Source organism: Rhinichthys klamathensis, unplaced genomic scaffold (genome assembly GCF_029890125.1).
Source record: "Rhinichthys klamathensis goyatoka isolate OS25496 unplaced genomic scaffold, OSU_Roscu_1.1 h1tg000959l_1, whole genome shotgun sequence".
NCBI classification, from domain to species: Eukaryota; Metazoa; Chordata; class Actinopteri; order Cypriniformes; family Leuciscidae; genus Rhinichthys; species Rhinichthys klamathensis.
The window spans coordinates 44,107-65,000 of NW_026607277.1; the positions used below are offsets into that span (position 1 = coordinate 44,107).

The 20,894-nt window shown below is 35.8% G+C and overlaps 1 protein-coding gene across 2 annotated transcripts; it reads right to left on the bottom strand.

The window, feature by feature from the left end:
- Window positions 1-461: 461 nt before the first annotated feature.
- On the bottom strand, window positions 462-19,555 carry apooa (apolipoprotein O, a). 2 transcript variants are annotated; one of them, XM_056244306.1, is made up of 10 exons: window positions 19,480-19,555; window positions 17,933-18,034; window positions 16,001-16,120; window positions 14,676-14,708; window positions 4,290-4,344; window positions 4,103-4,198; window positions 3,466-3,557; window positions 1,775-1,861; window positions 1,584-1,625; window positions 462-670 (listed from the first exon to the last, which is right to left on the bottom strand). In XM_056244306.1, exons 1-9 carry the CDS (start codon window positions 19,486-19,488, stop codon window positions 1,584-1,586), a joined length of 636 nt encoding a protein of 211 aa, XP_056100281.1. In that variant the 5' UTR covers window positions 19,489-19,555; the 3' UTR covers window positions 462-670. The 2 variants fall into 2 exon arrangements, with proteins under 2 accessions (XP_056100281.1, XP_056100282.1); XM_056244307.1 differs by lacking the exon at window positions 14,676-14,708.
- Window positions 19,556-20,894: the final 1,339 nt, after the last annotated feature.

The window sequence follows — 20,894 nt, forward strand, 5'->3', positions numbered from 1 at the left end:
GTTTTGTGTTAAAAAATTTCAAAATAGAAAATCAATTTTGATTTCATCTTGACATGTTGAAAAGTAACTTTCTTCTAACAAACAGGTTAAAAAGTAGGTGTGTTGGACATGAAGACCGACGACAAAGAACCGCAAGAGCGATTCGAGGGCAGGCGGCTTCAAATGCTTTGCAAATCTGTCTCATGCTACGTTGATGTCATTAGAAAACAAGTCGAACATCTAATGACATCCTTTAGGACATATTTTAATCATATGGTGCTGTTTGGAAGCAGATGTTAAAATCAAGACGAAACCAGTTTAGAGGTTGCTTCCATTTGCAGTTTCGTTTTTATGTTTGTGTAGAAAGGGGAAGTTCAGTGTGTTCCGACTCAAAAACAGTGCTGACATTAACATGCTAACCCCAAACATAATGTTTCCTCTTGAACTATAGATGTATATACTTGTCATAAATCACTTCACACTCTGTGTATATATAATTTATTTAGGTACACCAGTGCATTTAACACAATCCCAGTAGTTAAAAACGTTCCAGACAGACCACTAACGCCTCTCTGATGATCGACAGATTGAAAGAGGAAGTGGCTAGTGCAAAAGTATGTAATAAAAGTGAGCGAACGATGGAGATCTCATCTCTGCTGTACCACAACAAACCTGAGAGTTGATTATGTACCTATAAACAAACACACAGCAAGGGAAAGTCATGAAGATTTAGTAGTGAAAAAACGAAACACACTTAAAGATGCCTGAATGAATTAGACAGCAAAATATTAGCATTTATTTTCAATAAAACCGTTAAAGGGATATTTCACCCAAAAATGAAAATGTTGTCATTTACTCAGCTTCAAGTTGCTTCAAATCTATGAGTTTCATTCTTCTGTTGAACACAAAATAAAACATTTGGAAGAATGTTGGTAATCAAACAGTTGACAGTAGCAATCTGTACTTCAATAGTATTATTTTTCCTACTATTGAGTACCAATCTTCTCTAAAACATCTTTTGTAAAGAACAACTTGAGGGTGAGTAAATGATGACAACGTTTTCATTTTTGGGTGAACTATCCCTTTAAAGCAAAACATTTAAAGAGGGCAAAGAAGGTATTGTGTTTGTATGTGATTGGATGATGTTGTTAATGTGATTCTCTACACCAGTGGTTCCCAAACCTGTCCTGGCGACCCACCAACACTGCACGCTTTCGTTGTCTCCCTAATCAAACACACCTGATTCAACTCATCAGCTCATTATCACATGGGTTAATGAGCTAATGAGTTGAATCAGGTGTGTTTGATTAGGGAGACAAGTGTTGGTGGGTCGCCAGGACAGGTTTGGGAACCACTGCTCTACACCACTGATTTCAAACATTCACTAAAAATCACTGAAGTGCAAAAATGGTCAGAAAAGTGGATCTTAGTGGTGGACAGTCACTCAACAAGGTAATCTAGCAATTTTACTACCATTTAACATGTTTTATGTGTCAAGAATTCTCAACGCAATATGGAAAAGGGCTTGATGTGACTTCATAAATGTTGTTTATTTATTTTGTGCAGCTGTGTTGTGTTTCCACGCTGTGTTTAATGTTTTGTACCTAAGCTTTGGTCTCCCCGCTGGAAGTCTTTTCCGCTTGATCCTATTAAAAGACAAAGCAAAGTGAAAGCTCAGTGTCACAATATCTGCAGCTCACACGGTACAACGTGGCTCTAGAAATGCCAAGTCACTTCGATTCCCAGAGAGTGCGTGAACTAATTAAAACACGTAAAAAGGAGTAGACAAACTCGCCTTCTTTGAGGCTGGTGTGTTTCTGATCAGCTTCTCCACAGAAACATAAGCCTGAAGCGCCAGGTCGTATATGGAGTCTCCTGTGTTCTGGGAAGATTAGAAACAATCACTTCAGTGTAAAGAGTCATTCACACATACTGGATTTTTTTGCACGTCACTTTCAGTAGATTTATTGTGTGTGTTTCAACTGCTGAATGCCCTGATGTTATTGGAGGATTACAGAACTGGTCATAGCTTTTAGGAAACTGGTCTTAATGTGATGCATTGCCGGTAAAAATAAGGCAGTAGTCAATTAGTCAAAAAAGTTCATCAAAGTTGTACTAAGACAAGAACCGGGTATTGTTCAAAATGTATAACTTTGATTAAAAAGTTAAATGTAGACTACTGTATTTTATTTTAATTTCACAACAAATGTGCATCAAATTTGATGCATTTCAGCATGATATAATAAACAGGACTTTCAATGTATGAATTAAACTCACTCAGAATGCCAATAATACATGACACGGTTTGTTTATATATATATAACGCAAAGACACCGTTACTCAAAGTAACAGTGCAAGTCAACAAATAATTCAGTGTATTTCATACACTTTTAAAAGTGATTTTTGTACGACATTTGTCTTGTTTTCCAGAACATGTATATCTAAACCTTAAAATCAATAAGCGTTTACTAGAGAATCAAAATGACATTTTTGTCTTGTTTTCTGGAAAATTTAACAAAATATAGTTTTTGCTTAAAACGGAGGGGAAAAAACTACCAATGAGGTCAGAAAAATAATCCCCCCCCCCCCCCCCTCCTTTTAATTAAGTGTATTTTTTCTTAAAGCATAAACTCACTTAATTGATACATTTTTTCAGAAAACTAAAATATCTGATGTAATATATGCTTCTCAAGTAAATTTATCTTGACTTAAGAATGTTTCGATATTTGTACTGGAAAACAAGTCAAAATTGCTAAGTAAGATTTTCGCTGTTGTTGCAGAGAATGATATATCTCCAAGTTACTCGCAAAAATGGTGCTAGTCAGAACACTAGGCCATGTTTGAATGGCCATCAATGAAGAAAGTGCAATGCATTTTGGGGCCAGATGGTGTAGTAGTGTAGCAAACTGGTCTATGCAATAACCCAGCAGCCTAACCGTGAGCGCACGAGCTGACCTGAGGGGCATCGGGGTGAAATCTGCCTATTTTGGGCTGTTTAATGTTTTTAACCAGTGACCCCGCTGGCTGTTCAGGACGTATCTATCAGCATATCTGACAGGACGAGGACACGCAGCGCCGAAACCGCCCTTTAGAGAGCTTCTAATATGAAACCGCTCGCTCGTGCCATGATGTGTGTTGACAGGGATTCAGCAGGACGTGTGTGACGGCGAGAGATAGCGAGAGAGGTTCACACCACTTTCCACTGCAAAGACCATGTTAGTTACTATCAAAACAGACAAGCGGCTGATAATAAACGCAGTGTTGATGCACATCCCAGCGTGAGGTTCAGCCTGTGTCCTTGGGAGATGTTAGGAATGTGTTCCAGCTGCTGTTTTGGTGGAAAGTTACGGATCGTAACCTCGCCTCACCCTTTTCCTCCTCCTCCCGATTTGAGGTCCTTTTAAAAACACCGTCCCACATGATAACATCTCACGACCCTACAGCCAATAAAAATAGACGGCACACAGGAACTGGAGACACGCCTACCTTCGCGATGGTCACTGCCTCTTGTGGATAATACATGGAAGCTCCCACAGCCATTAGACCAGTAGGGTAGACCAGTCTCTTCAGTCTCGAGCCTTCAAGTGCAAAATAAAGTGCAAGTTTGAGGTCAGTCAGATTTCATTCACTTATTTTTGAAAGCAATTAATAGGATACATTAAATGTGTAGGATAAGAAAACAAAGTTCTATTTATCAAATAATTCTGAAAGCAAAATGCATCAAATATGAAGCAGCTCAACATTTATAATAATCAGAAATGTTTCTTAAGCAGCAAATCATCATATTAGAGTGATTTCTGAAGGATCATGTGACACTGAAGACTGGAGTAATGATGCTGAAAATCAGCTTTGATCACAGGAATACATTATATTTTTAAATGCACTAAATAACAAACAGGTGTGGGGAGTTGTAATAATATTTCACAATTTCTAATGTTTATTTTTTATCAAATAAACGCAGAAGAGACTTCTTTCAAAAACATTATAAATCTTCCCGACCCCACACTTAGGAAAGGTTGTGTATTTGAAATATCAGTGGATGCAAGATCACAAATAGATGTTTTAGGTCAGTTCAGATTTTGGTCTCTTTAATGAAAAGCAGAAATACATCAACTTTCACTACCTCTTCCAAGGAAAAGGCCCAGGATCCCGGCAAAGCCGATGATTCCGGCTCTGGGGTAAAACTCAGGCGGAGGGTTCTTCAAGTAGGCATAACTGTCTGGATTACAGGGCAAAAGATTCACTTAACTGATGTAAGTTAATTGAAAAAGTAAAAAAAAAAAAGTTCATGTAGGAAAGTGTTTGCTTACTCTGCCCAAACTGTACAGTGCCGTCAACCTTGGGTTTCACCGTCCCATAGACGCCCTGAGATTCAACGCAAAAACAGAATGCTACTCTTGTTACACAATCCAGAAATGAGGACTTTTACTTTATTAGAATCACCGTGAAATGAAATGCCACACCGTGAGAAAAGACCTAGTCTGACTGTAGATCATGAGAAAAGCACGAGCACTTTCATTGCAACCAAAGCAGCAAGTAAGATGAATGGTTGATAACACTTCATTTAAACCCTTTATATACAGTATAATGCATTATACAATTATTTTTAATGCATTAATTATGCCTTGTAAAGCACCTTATAATGCCTTGCAATGCACCTTATAATGCATTATAATGCACCTTATAATGCCTTGTAAAGCACCTTATAATGCCTTGCAATGCACGTTATAATGCATCTTGTAATGCCTTGTAAAGCACCTTATAATGCCTTACAATGCACCTTATAATGCCTTACAATGCACCTTATAATGCACCTTATAATGCCTTGTAATGCACCTTATAATGCCTTGTAAAGCACCTTATAATGCCTTGCAATGCACGTTATAATGCATCTTGTAATGCCTTGTAAAGCACCTTATAATGCCTTGCAATGCACCTTATAATGCATTATAATGCACCTTGTAATGCCTTGTAAAGCACCTTATAATGCATTGCAATGCACCTTATAATGCATTATAATGCGCCTTGTAATGCCTTGTAATCCCTTCTAAAGCACCTTATAATGCCTTGCAATGCACCTTATAATGCATTATAAAGCACCTTATAATGCCTTGCAATGCACCTTATAATGCATTATAATGTGCATTACAAGGCATAATGAATGCATTAATGCACCAAACCGTCTCATGAATAATTGTAACCAGTTATAATGCATTATATAATACTTATCTATTCATTGCAACACCTTTAGAAAGTATTAATATGTACATGACAAACAACCAATTTCAGGTGTGACCAGGAATCTGCAAATATTCTAATGCACTGCAATTATCGATGAAAAGAAATAATGCATTATAACGTACAGTATGAAAATCTTTATAATGCATTATACATAAAGGCTTTAAAATATGACATAATGACAGTCCAAAAGGTTTATTACTACTTATTAGTACTTTATGTCTAGGTTATATTTTGATTTATGCTAAATGCACCTCCTGGACAGATCTTTATCAGAAGCCATAAACCCATAATGCATGACCGAGAGTCTATATCTTATCAGATAGTCTGTGCTCTAAGAGATAAGAGAATATAGATGTATGAATAAGCACACTTGAGCTAACTAAGGACAACTATTAAATAAATACTAATTAATAATTAAACAAAATGGGAAAAAAAAAATGACACAAGGCTTTGGAGATTTCCTTAGAATTCATATGTGCGCAAATGTTATTGTTCACTAAAACTATTAAAAAAATTATTTTAGCTAAATGAAATAAAGCTGAAAAAATAAAATACCGAATTTATAGTTTAAAATTAGAATAAGAAATTAGAAATGTTGCTTTGGCAACTACCTGAAACATGTTTAAGTTGATATACTACAATTACTAAAACTAAAAAGATAAAATGAATAAAGCTAAATATTAATAATTAAAGACAAAAGCACTAAATTACACAAATGTAAATGAAAACTAAAAAAAATATTAGGTTGAATATTAATGAATTAAAAAAATTGATGAATACTATAATACTGTCATACTAAAATAACACTGAATTGTGTGCTTGTTTATTAAATATTGTCGAATTGCATGGTTTTAAGCAAATAATATGAATGTAGCACCTTCAGACATATTAGCATGTTTCAACTTGTAATGTGTGATTTCACCAAATGGGATTGCGAAAACAATGACTGTTTTCAAACAGGTCCTGCTGTACACAATTGGTCAGACAAAGAGAGAGTCCCACACAAACTCACACATTGGGTACGGCAGGGGTCAACATGCTGACATATTCAATCAAATTCAGCAGAATTTCACTTATTTTCAAGGCGTTCTGCTTTCAGATGCGGGTCAGTGTGTCTTCCTCAAGTGTTTTAAGCCAAGTCATATATTACAATGATTTCTGAAGGATCATGTGACACTGAAGACTGGAGTAATGATGCTGAAAATTCAGCTTTGATCACAGGAATAAACTACAGTTTAATTAAAGTGGAAAATGGTTATTTTAAATCATACTATTTTACATATTACGGTTTCTTTTTACTGTATATTTAATTAAATGCAGCTTTGGTGAGCATAATATACTTCTTTCAAAAGCATTTTAAAAAGACTTTTGAATGGTAGTTTGTCATTATCTAGCAAAATTATGTTTCGATTTTAAACTTGGCTATTTGCAGGTTACTGGAAAAACTGTGTAGAATAGAGGGCAGAGCGACAGGGCAAGACTGGCAATGAGTCAAACGCTTTATCAGCTGCTGTAAAGTGCAGTGTCTGCAGTTCTCTGACTGATGACATGCTAGATTTCATCATCATGATGGATTTTCCACTTTGTGATGTTAGTGGACACTCTTTATTCAAACACTGTACAGCAAAAAAGCTGTAAAAGCAGAGGATGTCCTTTCTGAATGTCCTGCACAGGTGCTAGCAGTGTTTCCCGTCAGAGGCCTGTTGCATGAAGCTAGCTGAACAAACTCTGAGTTTCAGAGTAGGTTTAGAGTCGCCAAACTTCGAACAAATCTAAACCGGTTTAGATCAGGTTCAGCGGGCTCTGCATCAACTCAGTCCATGCGTCCCAATGAACGCACTATCCACCCTCAACAGTCTGTGACATTAGAATATGTGTGTCCCAGAGTATAGAGAGCCTAAGCCCCTCCCCTCCGCTTCCGGCTCATGGGACCTTATTTCGGAAAGAACATGTATGGTAGTCAATGGCGAGAGACAACTTATCTTTTTATTCCGTCTGAACTGTGCCCTGAATTACACATATGATGTTTGTCAATTTAAAAGATAATTCTGAAAGTCAAGAAAGTCGCAGTTTGTCATAAAACAGAAGAGTGACATTTAGTTTTATGTGAAAATCCCTCAATGAACTACATCTCCCGGGAAGCGAAACAACGAGCGAGATCCGCTGCTCGTGTGTGTGCAGTCTGGTACAAAACACTCAGGCATGACGGCGTAACGTTACGATTATAACGTAAGACTATAGAAACAATGACAGACGTTAGCTTCAATAAAGTTAGCGTCAGTAAAGTTAGCGTCAGTAAAGTTAGCTTCAGTAAAGTTAGCTTGAGTAAAGTTAGCTTGAGTAAAGTTAGCTTGAGTAAAGTTAGCTTGAGTAAAGTTAGCTTGAGTAAAGTTAGCTTGAGTAAAGTTAGCTTGAGTAAAGTTAGCTTGAGTAAAGTTAGCTTGAGTAAAGTTAGCTTGAGTAAAGTTAGCTTGAGTAAAGTTAGCTTGAGTAAAGTTAGCTTGAGTAAAGTTAGCTTGAGTAAAGTTAGCTTGAGTAAAGTTAGCTTGAGTAAAGTTAGCTTGAGTAAAGTTAGCTTGAGTAAAGTTAGCTTGAGTAAAGTTAGCTTGAGTAAAGTTAGCTTGAGTAAAGTTAGCTTGAGTAAAGTTAGCTTGAGTAAAGTTAGCTTGAGTAAAGTTAGCTTGAGTAAAGTTAGCTTGAGTAAAGTTAGCTTGAGTAAAGTTAGCTTGAGTAAAGTTAGCTTGAGTAAAGTTAGCTTGAGTAAAGTTAGCTTGAGTAAAGTTAGCTTGAGTAAAGTTAGCTTGAGTAAAGTTAGCTTGAGTAAAGTTAGCTTGAGTAAAGTTAGCTTGAGTAAAGTTAGCTTGAGTAAAGTTAGCTTGAGTAAAGTTAGCTTGAGTAAAGTTAGCTTGAGTAAAGTTAGCTTGAGTAAAGTTAGCTTGAGTAAAGTTAGCTTGAGTAAAGTTAGCTTGAGTAAAGTTAGCTTGAGTAAAGTTAGCTTGAGTAAAGTTAGCTTGAGTAAAGTTAGCTTGAGTAAAGTTAGCTTGAGTAAAGTTAGCTTGAGTAAAGTTAGCTTGAGTAAAGTTAGCTTGAGTAAAGTTAGCTTGAGTAAAGTTAGCTTGAGTAAAGTTAGCTTGAGTAAAGTTAGCTTGAGTAAAGTTAGCTTGAGTAAAGTTAGCTTGAGTAAAGTTAGCTTGAGTAAAGTTAGCTTGAGTAAAGTTAGCTTGAGTAAAGTTAGCTTGAGTAAAGTTAGCTTGAGTAAAGTTAGCTTGAGTAAAGTTAGCTTGAGTAAAGTTAGCTTGAGTAAAGTTAGCTTGAGTAAAGTTAGCTTGAGTAAAGTTAGCTTGAGTAAAGTTAGCTTGAGTAAAGTTAGCTTGAGTAAAGTTAGCTTGAGTAAAGTTAGCTTGAGTAAAGTTAGCTTGAGTAAAGTTAGCTTGAGTAAAGTTAGCTTGAGTAAAGTTAGCTTGAGTAAAGTTAGCTTGAGTAAAGTTAGCTTGAGTAAAGTTAGCTTGAGTAAAGTTAGCTTGAGTAAAGTTAGCTTGAGTAAAGTTAGCTTGAGTAAAGTTAGCTTGAGTAAAGTTAGCTTGAGTAAAGTTAGCTTGAGTAAAGTTAGCTTGAGTAAAGTTAGCTTGAGTAAAGTTAGCTTGAGTAAAGTTAGCTTGAGTAAAGTTAGCTTGAGTAAAGTTAGCTTGAGTAAAGTTAGCTTGAGTAAAGTTAGCTTGAGTAAAGTTAGCTTGAGTAAAGTTAGCTTGAGTAAAGTTAGCTTGAGTAAAGTTAGCTTGAGTAAAGTTAGCTTGAGTAAAGTTAGCTTGAGTAAAGTTAGCTTGAGTAAAGTTAGCTTGAGTAAAGTTAGCTTGAGTAAAGTTAGCTTGAGTAAAGTTAGCTTGAGTAAAGTTAGCTTGAGTAAAGTTAGCTTGAGTAAAGTTAGCTTGAGTAAAGTTAGCTTGAGTAAAGTTAGCTTGAGTAAAGTTAGCTTGAGTAAAGTTAGCTTGAGTAAAGTTAGCTTGAGTAAAGTTAGCTTGAGTAAAGTTAGCTTCAGTAAAGTTAGCTTCATTCATTGAGAGAAAATGTGCGCCTTTGGGGTTTGTAGTCTTTGTAATTACGTATTTTCACAGTCTTATACCTCAACAGTTTTACATCAAACTGCGACTTTCTTGACTTTAAAATGTATCTTTTAAATTGACAAACATCATTTGTGTAATTCAGGGCACAATTCAAACCAGATCAAAATATTTGTTGTCTCTCGCCATTGACTACCATACAAAGTTTTTCCGAAATAAGGTCCCATGGTGGTCGACCGGAAGGGGAGGGGCTTAGGCTCTCTATATAGTACGTTGAAAAGATTACGCCAAAGGTCCTCGTATGGTCTCCTATTTCCGGTAGATTTTCGAAGTGTGGATCGGTGGTCACTCTAATGGCTAATATTGCCTACAAACCATTCCACTTTGGTTTGCATTCGGTTCAGAACTACAAATACGAGTAAAAAGTGTTAAACTACAAACATGGCGGATGTGATGGTTAAGTTAAGTAGAGAGGTTTAGATAAAGGGGTTTGAGCGACTAATAATCATTTAACCTGATAAAAATATGTATTTAATGTTATCCGTGCTATTTCATCTGCAACATGAACTTTTATAAAGATCCGTTTAAAAGCCATTAACTTTTAAATGCATAATGCAAACAAATTAAAGATCATAAAGAAGGTTCATAAAGGTTCATAAAGAATAGACATGCGCTTAATCAGTCTAAAAGCTTTATATAATAAAGTTTGCATTTATATATCACTAGTTGATTGATTAACATGGCGTACTAATTTATGCTGAAAAGGAAAATTAGAAAATGTTGTAAATGAATGATTTAGGATTATCCCGAGGCGCAGCACTGACTGGAACGAGGCTTTGTCCGAACAAGTGCAAAAGCGAGAGGATTTAAAAACAGTCGTTGTTGATGCAATAGACTTTGATACTTTCTTTCACGTATAAAGACAAATGTAGGTATCTGGGTCACAGAGCACACATCTGTCCTTTACACAAGCAAACACAATGGCTAATGTTTGGAAATGAAGCATACTAGCATACTGTTTACTGCACAGTGTACACTGAATAGCGCAACTATTTCTAATAATACAGTAGTCAACATTTGAAGTGGATCAAAAAAAGTTAATCAAAGTTGTCCTAAGAAGACAAGAACGGGTATTCTTCAAAATTCATGTATAACTTTGATGAAAGGTTTTGATCCACTTCAAATGTTGACTACTGTATTATTAGAAATAGTGGAGACACGCTTCATTCTTGTCACATAACCTCATCGGAATCCTCAAGTTATTTTCTATTAGGGGTGTAACGAACGATACACTAAACTGACGGTTCGGTTTTCCCACGGTTTTGACGTCTCGGTTTAGTTCGGTTTAGAAAGCTAAAATTGCTTTTTTCTTTTCTTTTTTTTCGTAAACAGTGGTTTAATGAAAAAATTGTCTTTGTCTTTAAATTAATTCAATTACAACTAAACGTTTCGCAAGGATTAAAAAAAATCTGGTAATACTGTAAACTATATAGGGAGCCGCACATTACTATAGCATTAAAGGTTAACAACAGAGCCTAGACTTTTAGCCTAAATTCAGATGCTATTTATTTTTTTGATATAATAATCAACACCCAACACATTGTATGAAAACATGTAAACTGAACATAAGGCAGTTTTTGCAACTTGTGTTTTTACTCTAATTTGTTATTGAAATATAATAATTTACACAGTTGCTGTCATTTTCAAGAAATATATTTCAAACATACATTAAACAATCAAGATAGCATTAACAGGTTAAGTAAAATATAATATATAGGCTAATTAGTGCATTTATTTAGTGCAAGAGTTCATTTCTCTAGGACCAACAACAAGTTGTGGACACTGAATCACTTGCCTGCTGAGGTAAATATAATGCTATGACAAACTAAGCTGTTTTATTGCAAGTGGTACTCGATGCAGAGCCAAATAGGAGGAGCTACAGCTCCAGCTCTTCCCCTCGCTGGAGCTCTAGCTCCACCCGCTTCACCTCACTGGATTTAGTGGGCGGGGCCGCGCAGGTTAACTTTCGCGATAAACACGACCGCGCCTAAAATCAACTTGAACTTGAATCTACCAGTGGGGGGTACTATGTAAATAAATATCGATTGAGTTTTTATCTTATAACATTGTATCTAGATTTAGGATTAATTTTATGTTAGATGAACATTTAGCTAATTTAGGCTAATAGAAACAAATGAATCCAACTCAACACTTGTGGGGGAGTGGCGTATGTGCTATTAAATTACATGTATCTTCTCCCAAATGTTGATGGAGTTGATGCCTCACTAATCTCAGAGCACATTTGTTATCTTGTTTTTCCTCTAGTGTGGGAAGTCACATGGCTGGTTTTAGAGTACTGGACTGCTTGTTTCCATTTAATTAAAATAGCTTAATGCATAGCCTTATAAGCCTATCACAAATTAGTCAATATTCCATTTCTACAATATATAAAAAAAAAAAAATTACAACTGGCCTGTTGGAGTAGCCTATGCTTTTACATTTACGTACAAAAAGCAGATTAGGTAACCTAGTCTTATTTTTTATTTCATAAATTAATCAGATGATTTAGATTAAATCACAAATAACACAAACGTTAATGCGGTGGACAAAAAATAAACGGGTGCACAGATAGTAAGCTTTCACATTGCCTTTTAAGTCTAGTAATTTACATAATCATATAGCAGACGCTTTTGTCCAAAGCGGCTTTAAATGTGAGGAAAACAACGAAACTGTTCATCGTAATAAAGAGAAAATAATAAAGATACAAAGTTTCAACAGTTTTTAGAAACACACACACATAGTGTGAGCAATGTTTTTATTAAGTGTTTACGCATTTGTCACATAAATGATAAATAATTAATCATAATCATGACAAATATTAGAGAAAAATACAATATTATGTATGCCAGCATATTGCGCATCAAAACAAACTTGTCCTTGTTGAACTCGCACAAGGCTTGATAGCGCGTCATGTTCTGTCCACTAGATCCAGCGAGGGTGAGCTAGAGTTTTTTTTTTTTTTTTTTTTTTTTTTTTTTTTACTTTTGCGGCGACAGAAAAGGCTTCAGCCAATCACATACAGGGAAACAAAGGCGAAGGCGAAGCTTGTTGACGCGTTGGCCGCTCTGACGAAGTTGAGTTGATGAAGTTGAAGTGCGTGCTGATGATTTATAATATTTTTGACTAGAGGGAAATAATTGATTTGGAATATTTTCAACATTCATGGTTGTGTGTTTCATATTATTTTTGCATGCATGTAGGCCACACAGCAGAGCATGTGCGTAAATAAAGCAGAGCGGGGTGACGCTTAAATAGGCCTATAAAGTTAAAAAACTCAAACAAAACCTACGTTTCATATACGTTTAAATAATATAATGCTATTTTTTTATTTCATCTATGTTGATGATCTATATGAAAAGGGAACCGCATGAGATGAGTAAGGATCATACGATGCCCAATATATCGAAAACATTTGGAATGGGTCAGACATAATTTTGACCACTTATTAAAGCTAGGGTATACGATTTCAAAGATTGTTCATTATTAATATCCTCGTTTAGATGCTGGTTATGGTTATATAGTGCAATCCTAACAATATGAATAGAAAAAAGAATGAAAAACATCCATTCACTCTATTGGCTGTACAGCCGCAGAGAAGTTGACCAATGTAAGCTGTCCGGCCGGACAGCTTACATTGGTCAACTGCTCTCATCCAATCACCAGCTCCACTGAAACTCCGCCTGGCGCTCGCATCTCCACCGCACCCGCCCCCCTCCTGCGTCATGAAATTGCGCGAGCAAGCAGCTGACACAGTCTATGGTAGCTAGCTAAGTAGCATATCAGCAATGGATAAAAAAAAAAGACAGCAGCAAGCGTCCCCTGCTTGTCCCTACAGTAAATTAAGGACGAAAGAGAAAGTCATTAGAGGAACGAGCAGAGATTAAAAAAAAAATGTGAAGAACGCCGAACTTTGAGTAGGATAAATATAGGGTCCACCATTGACCGTTGGAGGAAGCTTCAGGAAGATCTGGGACTAAAAACCGACGCTGACACGGCTGACTTTTTGTTGAGCAGGTAAACATTTATTTATACTTATGGACGTGTTACAAAAATAGCTTTTTATCAGTTTGACAACTTGCTCATGCTGCCGGTCGGCATTGGAATGTTAGCCGTTTAGCATCGCCTATCACGGGTCAAAGTAATTATATTTCTTGAAGTCCTTGAATAGATTTCAGTAGGCCTAGCGGGTTTCTGTTCGAGCCGATCGAAATTTGAACAAGATGTGCTGTGTGCTGCAATAACAATTACTGAAAACCTTAGCAATACTAGTAGTATTATACTAATGGTGGTGGGGAGTTTAGAACATTTCATGTGTTGCTAATCTTGCGTTGACGTGAACTCAAACGTGACATTGAATTGTTGATGAAGCAACTAAGTTCAAGTGTCTAAAGGCAATTTTACATATGTGTCATTAGCGAGGTCATTAGATTGAACATTACATGAACTGACATTACATCTCAGTTCCGATGTTTACTACCGGTGATCACAGCTTGACTGAGTGACGTAGTTCAGTTCGTTTCCCGGTGGGAGGGATCAGGTAGCACCGAGGGGAGGGGTGTGTGTGTGGAGGGGCGGGATGAGTTTTTTAAAAATTCAGGCTTTCTCGACCGATTTTCAAAATTTTGTAGAAAGCCTTTCTTTAAAGTGAATTTCGTTTTGTATAAATTGTCTCTTAATTTTAATCAATGTTTCATCAACAAATTGCCTGGATTAATAGGAATAAGAAGCAAATATAGTAGACAATATAATTAGGACACGGAGGCGCCGGCGCATGAACTGGAGCGCGTCTCATACCGAAAACTGACAGAAAACACTTTATTAGCATACTCCCCTTCAGACTCTCTGTTCTTTAAGATTGGGTGCACACAAAACCTTCTTTTCTGTCTTTATAAAGAAAACAAAAAGCTCGTCTTCACTGGATGGTGATGATGATGATGAAGTGTCCGTGTTTTCTCAGCTGTCGGCGCGAAAGTTTTGGAATGTTGAAGTTCTGAACGTCGCAAATTCGCGTCGCGGCTGATGTCAATGGTTTTGACGCGAACTATTCGCTTTTCCGTTTCGCTTTTTCTCTACGCGTCCGGTGTGAAAGGCCCTTTAGGCTACAAAACTGAATTCGTTGTATACACATAAGACATGAGGTCCAATGAGCCGGGGTGGGCGGGGCCGGGGGGGCGGGGCGTGTTCGGTATCGCGATTCGAATCGTGGGTTCTGTATCGCGGTTTTTCGGTTCGGTTCCAATATCGTTACACCCCTATTTTCTATGCAGTAAAGCTATTCGAACACAGGCAGATCTGCGAGCAGCGTGAGTGATGGCGTGTGCAAGGGCTCATGGGTACCTGGACTGTGTGTTTGGCCGAGCTGGCCGTTTGCTGGACGCGGATGAGACCACCAGAAACCAGGAAAATCACAACCGCAATCAAGAGGAACCAAATCATTAAAATGATTATAAATCATCATGTAAAGTCACAGATTATAGGAAAGAGCTGCATTCCATAATTTATCTCTTAACATTCAGAAACTATTGAAACATATCCGACGACTCCAGTAATACTCTACTGAAAACATCGGAGACATGATCTAGATTAGCAGAGAAAATAATCTGAACTTTCTATTTCTGTTTGTAAAAACAAACTTCTCCTTGTAAACAGTTCCTTTCTTGCACCCTTGTACGCACCAGATGAAAGGTTATATGATATTGTATGTGCATTACTGTACACATGATTTTTGCTTGTTTTTACAAACGGAGGGATTATTATTCTTCTTCTCTGTAGTAATGGACAGAAGGTCACAGATGCAGTACATGGAGCTTAACCTTTGACCCCGAGACATTCCTTCAAGGTCTGTGAAATCACATTTAAAACACTGTGACCAGCTTTGTGTGTCTGACAGTTTTGAACGACTTCTAAAGAAAGTGTTTTTTCTATGCCTAATAAACTAAAAGCTTTCAAATGCACAGAAATATTATAGAATGCAGCTCTAATTCACAATTTAGACACCAAAAATTAAAAAATTAAAAACGAAACAAAGTGAATTTCGAGTGTTTAGAAATATCAAATCAATTAGGCAAGACAGAATTATTAGTCAATTAGATTTTAAATATTTATTTTTCTACTAATATAATTATCCAGTATGAGTGTAATAGATTATTTTAGTTGAGTTAAACATGTTTGAATCTCATTTCATCCTAAAATCAAAAGCAGGAATAGAAAAATACAACATCCAGATTTAGGACTATTCAGATTAATAATAATATTACTAATAATTTTGTGCATTGTGACATTACATTGTTATTGTTAAATATTTCATCCCCAAATAAAAAACTAAATAATATTATTTATGATCAGGACTGAGATATCCTGGCTGATTGGTGTTTTCCAGCTGTTGTAAATGACTGAATTATTCTAGTGAGTGTTGTACATGATTGTAAAGCGTTTCTGGTGTGATGGATAATTATTAGAAACATATTTTGTCATGAAATGAAGAGATGGAGCGATAGAAAAGCCATGCAGAGCAGATTAGCCAACATGCTGCAAGCTCACGCCGCTGAGTAATGCAGAGATACATATACTGTTTAATAATAGACATGTGTTGGCCAGTACAGAAGATCAACACTCTCTGCTGTTGTAGAGCTAGGACCGAGAGTGTGTGTGTGTGTGTGTACCTGGCACCAGGTGACATAAGGTTCTGCCAGTTTTCTCAGTGTGGAAACACCCTCTTCCACCGGCCCGGTCTCCGGCTCCACATGCTGGATCTTCTGCGCCGCAGTCGTGTAGAGAGACAGCTAAAACAGCAACGTGTGTATGTTACAATCACCATTATTTCCTTAACATTCAACTCTGGTTCTGATGAACATCTGGGTCAAATCTCACCCCAAAGTCAAAGGAAAAACAATGAAATTAGCTATGAAACTCTAGGACTTTATTATTATTTATTTTTTGACGATTTGTTGCATTTTGACATTATTTTCATGACAATAAAGCACATTTTCTCTCATTACCTTAATGCATCATTTGACTTTTGAGTGTTGTCTTTAAAAAAAATAATTTTTTAACTGTTTTTATTGAATTTTTCTTATAAACAGTGAGTAATAAAAAATAAATAAAAACAAATAAATAAAATAAAGACAAATAAACTTAAAATAAATACACAAATCGCACTTCAAAGAATGTACCACATACCAATACATTATCTGCATTGTTCAAACATTAACATATATTAAGTCTATTTATTTCAAGCAAATTTTCAATTAATGCCCATTTCTGTCGAAAAATGTCAGAAAAATGATTTTAACTGCACATCCGCAGTCATCTTCTCAAATATGTATATCTGTTTCAGTCTATGTGTCCATTCTGTCACCGTGGGTTCGTGCACCTTCATCCAATTCACAGTGATTATCCTCCTAGCTGCCATTAACAATATATGCAATGCAAATAAGTGGGATTTACTGGGGAAACCATCAAGCAAAAAAAATTCTGGGCGCATTGGAATATCTCTTTCTAAAACTTTATTGATTTGCCTCTTAACCCCCTGCCAATACACTTGTATTTTGGGGCATTCCCAGAATATAAGCACATAGTCCACACCATCCCACAATCTCTCCAGCATTGTGATAATGGCGAAGTACTGTCAAATTGGGCAACCACCAGTGGAACTCTAAAGAATCTAATTTTCAATTTCCAATCAAATTCCTTCCACATTTGACTGCTGATACACTTATGACAGCCGTGTTATGTCATTTTAATAAAAAAAAATTTGTAGTGTAATAGACATTTTTCATCCTGACATTTTACTTTTGAGTTGAATGTTAAACTCTTGTTTGTAATACAGATTAGGAGGACAGATCATTCAGGTACTGTTGAACACATTCAAGGTCAAATTTTACCCTGTTAAATGAATTTAACTCTTTTTTTTTTTTTTTTTTGACACTATTTTCATGACAGTTAAGCACATTTTATCTCATTATACCGTAATGCATCCAGACTTTTTATTGGAGTTTTTTGTAATCATTATTCTCAATGGTGATTCTCATTCTCATTACTGCAATAAAGTAGAAAATACCGCAATACAAATACATTTTTTTTTTTTTTGAAATCAGCATGAATTAAGACACTATGATGTTCAAATATATCTTATTTTCATGAAAATGCAAGACTTTTGGCTTCATTATCCTTATGTAAAAAAAAAGGGTCAGATTTCACCCTTATAAAACTATATTTTGCATGAAGAAATGTGTCTACTTTATGACTATTAATATATATATATATATATATATATATATATATACTTTTTTTTTTTTTTTTTTTACTTTATTTTCATGCCAATTCACCCCAATTTCTCATTACCGTAAAATGCATCCCGGCTTCTTATTTTTTAGATTATCTTATTTTCATTAGATTTTCATTACTGTAATAAAAAATACTGCAATACAATGTTTTTTTTTTTAATCAGCACGAATTAAAGGCAGTACAAAAAATACTATGATGTTCAAAAATATTTGTATCTTAATGGTCACGAAAACACAATTCCTTTTCTATATGTAAAACACTTTTTTTTCTGTTAAGTTTAGAGTTAAAATGTGACCGTATAAAAGTACCTCATCTACACTCAAAGTTGTGCTGGGTTTGTCATCGGTGGCGGCCAGAACAGAAGCTGAGATCAATCCCAGAGTTCCCGAGACTCCTGCAACTCCTCCAACCTATCAGGACAAAACACGGAGCGTGAATGAAGTTCCTGATCCATAAACCCCCATGTTTGGACAAACATAAAACATCGCAGAACTTCACAGCGGCTTCTTTATCTACAGACAGCCGGGTTGTACTCTGTCAACACACGCAGAATGTTTCTTGTTTAGGCAGGAATAACATAGACACATTTACTCAAACACAGTTGTTTTGAGGACATTCAAGGTCCCTGAAGTGTCTGAAACTGAGGGATTTAATGAGTAACAGTAAAGCAATATCAGAAAGGGTTACATAACTCTCTCTGCTGTCTCTTGATTTTCACTGGACTGATATTTACTTCTATTTCCCCTTCGCAAACACATGATTAATATGAGAAATTAATACCATTGCAATTGATACAGGTTAAGTATAAATTTAAAGTGATAGTTCACCCAAAAATGATAACTTCCTCACCCTCAAGTTGTTCCAAATCTGTACATTTCTTTCTTCTGCTGAACACAAAATAAGATATTTTGAAGAATGTCAGTAACCAAAAAGTTGATGGACCCCATTGACTTCCAAAAAAAAATACTATTGAAGTAAATGGGGTCCATCAACTGTTTGGTTACTGACATTCTTCAAAATATCTTCTTTTGTGTTCATCAGAGATAAGACACTCATACAGGTTTGAAACAACTTGAGGGTGAGGAAAAGATAACCATTTAGACCAGGGAACTATTCCTTTATTTTTTAATAATCCTCCAGAATGTTTTAAAATGTTTTTTTTTTTTTTTTACTTTGACGATGAGGGTTATAATGTGTACATAAAGCTTAAAAAAAAAATCAGACTTAATTTTTTTTTTTTTTTTACGGGGTGTAATATGACAAAAGGTCAGGTTTTCACAGGGTATGATGACTTTATTAGCATTGTACAACAGTTTTCAGTTTCATTTAAAGATTTAACGGTGTTTTATTACCATCTAGTGTCCAATTTCACTGTCAGACGGGCTGATACATTTGGATAAAATCGCGAACTGCTATAAAACATAAGATCTGTAAGTGTTATTATAATCTTTAATGTCATCTTATATTTTCAGCATAAACAGTGGGAATACAGCCAAAAGAGAGTTGAACTTTTACTACCGGACCGGTATGATGATCTAACACTAAGCGAAATAAGAGTTTTTATGCAATAAACACACTCTACAGAATGTACAGCATCCTAAAATACTAGACAGGATAATATAATTATTTAAACAAGTAAAATAGTTAATTTTGTGTCGCCGTGTCCTTGTATTTCCTGTCCTCAAATGCCTCTTTAAAGCTAAAAAAAACAAATGATCATCTTTATAATGAACTGAACTAAGCTGAACTCATAGTACGTGTGAGTTTAAGACTGAATAGCGCACGGTTGTACGCATTATGAGTGTATTAGTCACGAACACGCACTGAAGGACCAGCTGAAGTTTTTAATTCTCACCTTGTACATGTTCCCGTCTTCTTCTTCTTCTGCTGCTCCATTGAGCGGTCGCGATCCGACTCGCGCGCACAGCGCCGCCTGCAGTTCATAGCGTGTAACTACACCCACAGTTTCACCTCAAATATAGCCTACTCATTCTTCAGAAATATCAAGATTTACTGTTCAACAGCACTAGAGCATAATACATAAAACATTACGAAGATTACAAATACTTTCTAATAAGGATTTTGCAATAGAATATAATTGTTTTTTATTTATGTATGTATTTATTTTAGTGCTGTCAAATCGATCAATAACGATTGATCACATCTAACATAAAAGTTTTTATATATTATGTGTTTGTATATATATATATATATTTATATATACTGTTGTATTTAGAGTTAATTAATGATCAAGAATGCGGAACATTGTTTGTCGTTTGTCTTCGGTTCAGAGTTAATTTATTTTGTTTATTTTATTTCTTTGCATTTTTTGTGCAATATATGTTTTTAATTATTATTTTATATTCATAGTTAATTAGTGATCAAGTTAAGGAGAAATAATGTGTTTGTTGACGTATAATTATTAAATATTAATAACAATTATATTAATACTATGATTAAATGATTAAAGCTTATTTGATGAAAACATACACCAATCTTGATTAAATCACCAACACAGCTTACGTCCCAAATAGTCAGACTCAAAAGTTGGCTATAAGTACTATTACGGTATGTTTTAATTTTCCAAAGACTACACGTGTATCTGGGACTTTGGTCATTCGCAGCGTTTTCCCGCCATCAAGTGTTCATGAAGCGTATTGCAGTACAAATCATTTCACTAATCGGATGTTTTAATAATTTCCATACATGATTTACGCCTATATTTATTATATATTATTTTGTTTGTATGAGAAGGAAAGTTTTCACTCTGGAAATTTAGATTTGATCACCCTCTCTTTGCTACAACTCATTAACTGGTTTCCTAGCAACCATTACAGGCGCGTGCACTGGTCTGACAACAAACATCAGAGCCAGTTTTACTGTGAGTCAGTCAGCATATATGTGTGTGTGATTGTTATGGAGGGGAGGTGAGTGGCATTTTATACTTTATAAACGCCTAATAATATTTGAGAACATCGATTCTAAAACGCACAATGATCCTTTTGCATTTAGACTGGAGAATTATGAGAATTGTGCCAGAAGAATTCAGTCATACATGGAGATCGTTCAGGGACAGACGGCTCTTCAGACTCCTGATCAATACTCTACGCTCGGCTGTAAGTCATGCCCGTTCAAACCGGAATTTTTTTTTGAGCCAAAAGGATTTAAATGCAGCTTTCAAATGACAAAAATATATTTACATACATCTGATAATGAACCTTTTGAAGCGCGCGATCACACCGGTGAGATTAGAACGGTCGGCGCGTGACG

Excerpts from the sequence above, each read along its gene's own strand:
- apooa (XM_056244306.1), bottom strand. Across the intron at positions 14,709-16,000 it reads CTTATGTCACCTGGTGCCAG|CAAACGGCCAGCTCGGCCAA; the intron begins GTACACACACAC and ends ATCCGCGTCCAG. Across the intron at positions 4,345-14,675 it reads CGGCCAAACACACAGTCCAG|GGCGTCTATGGGACGGTGAA; the intron begins GTACCCATGAGC and ends GTTGAATCTCAG.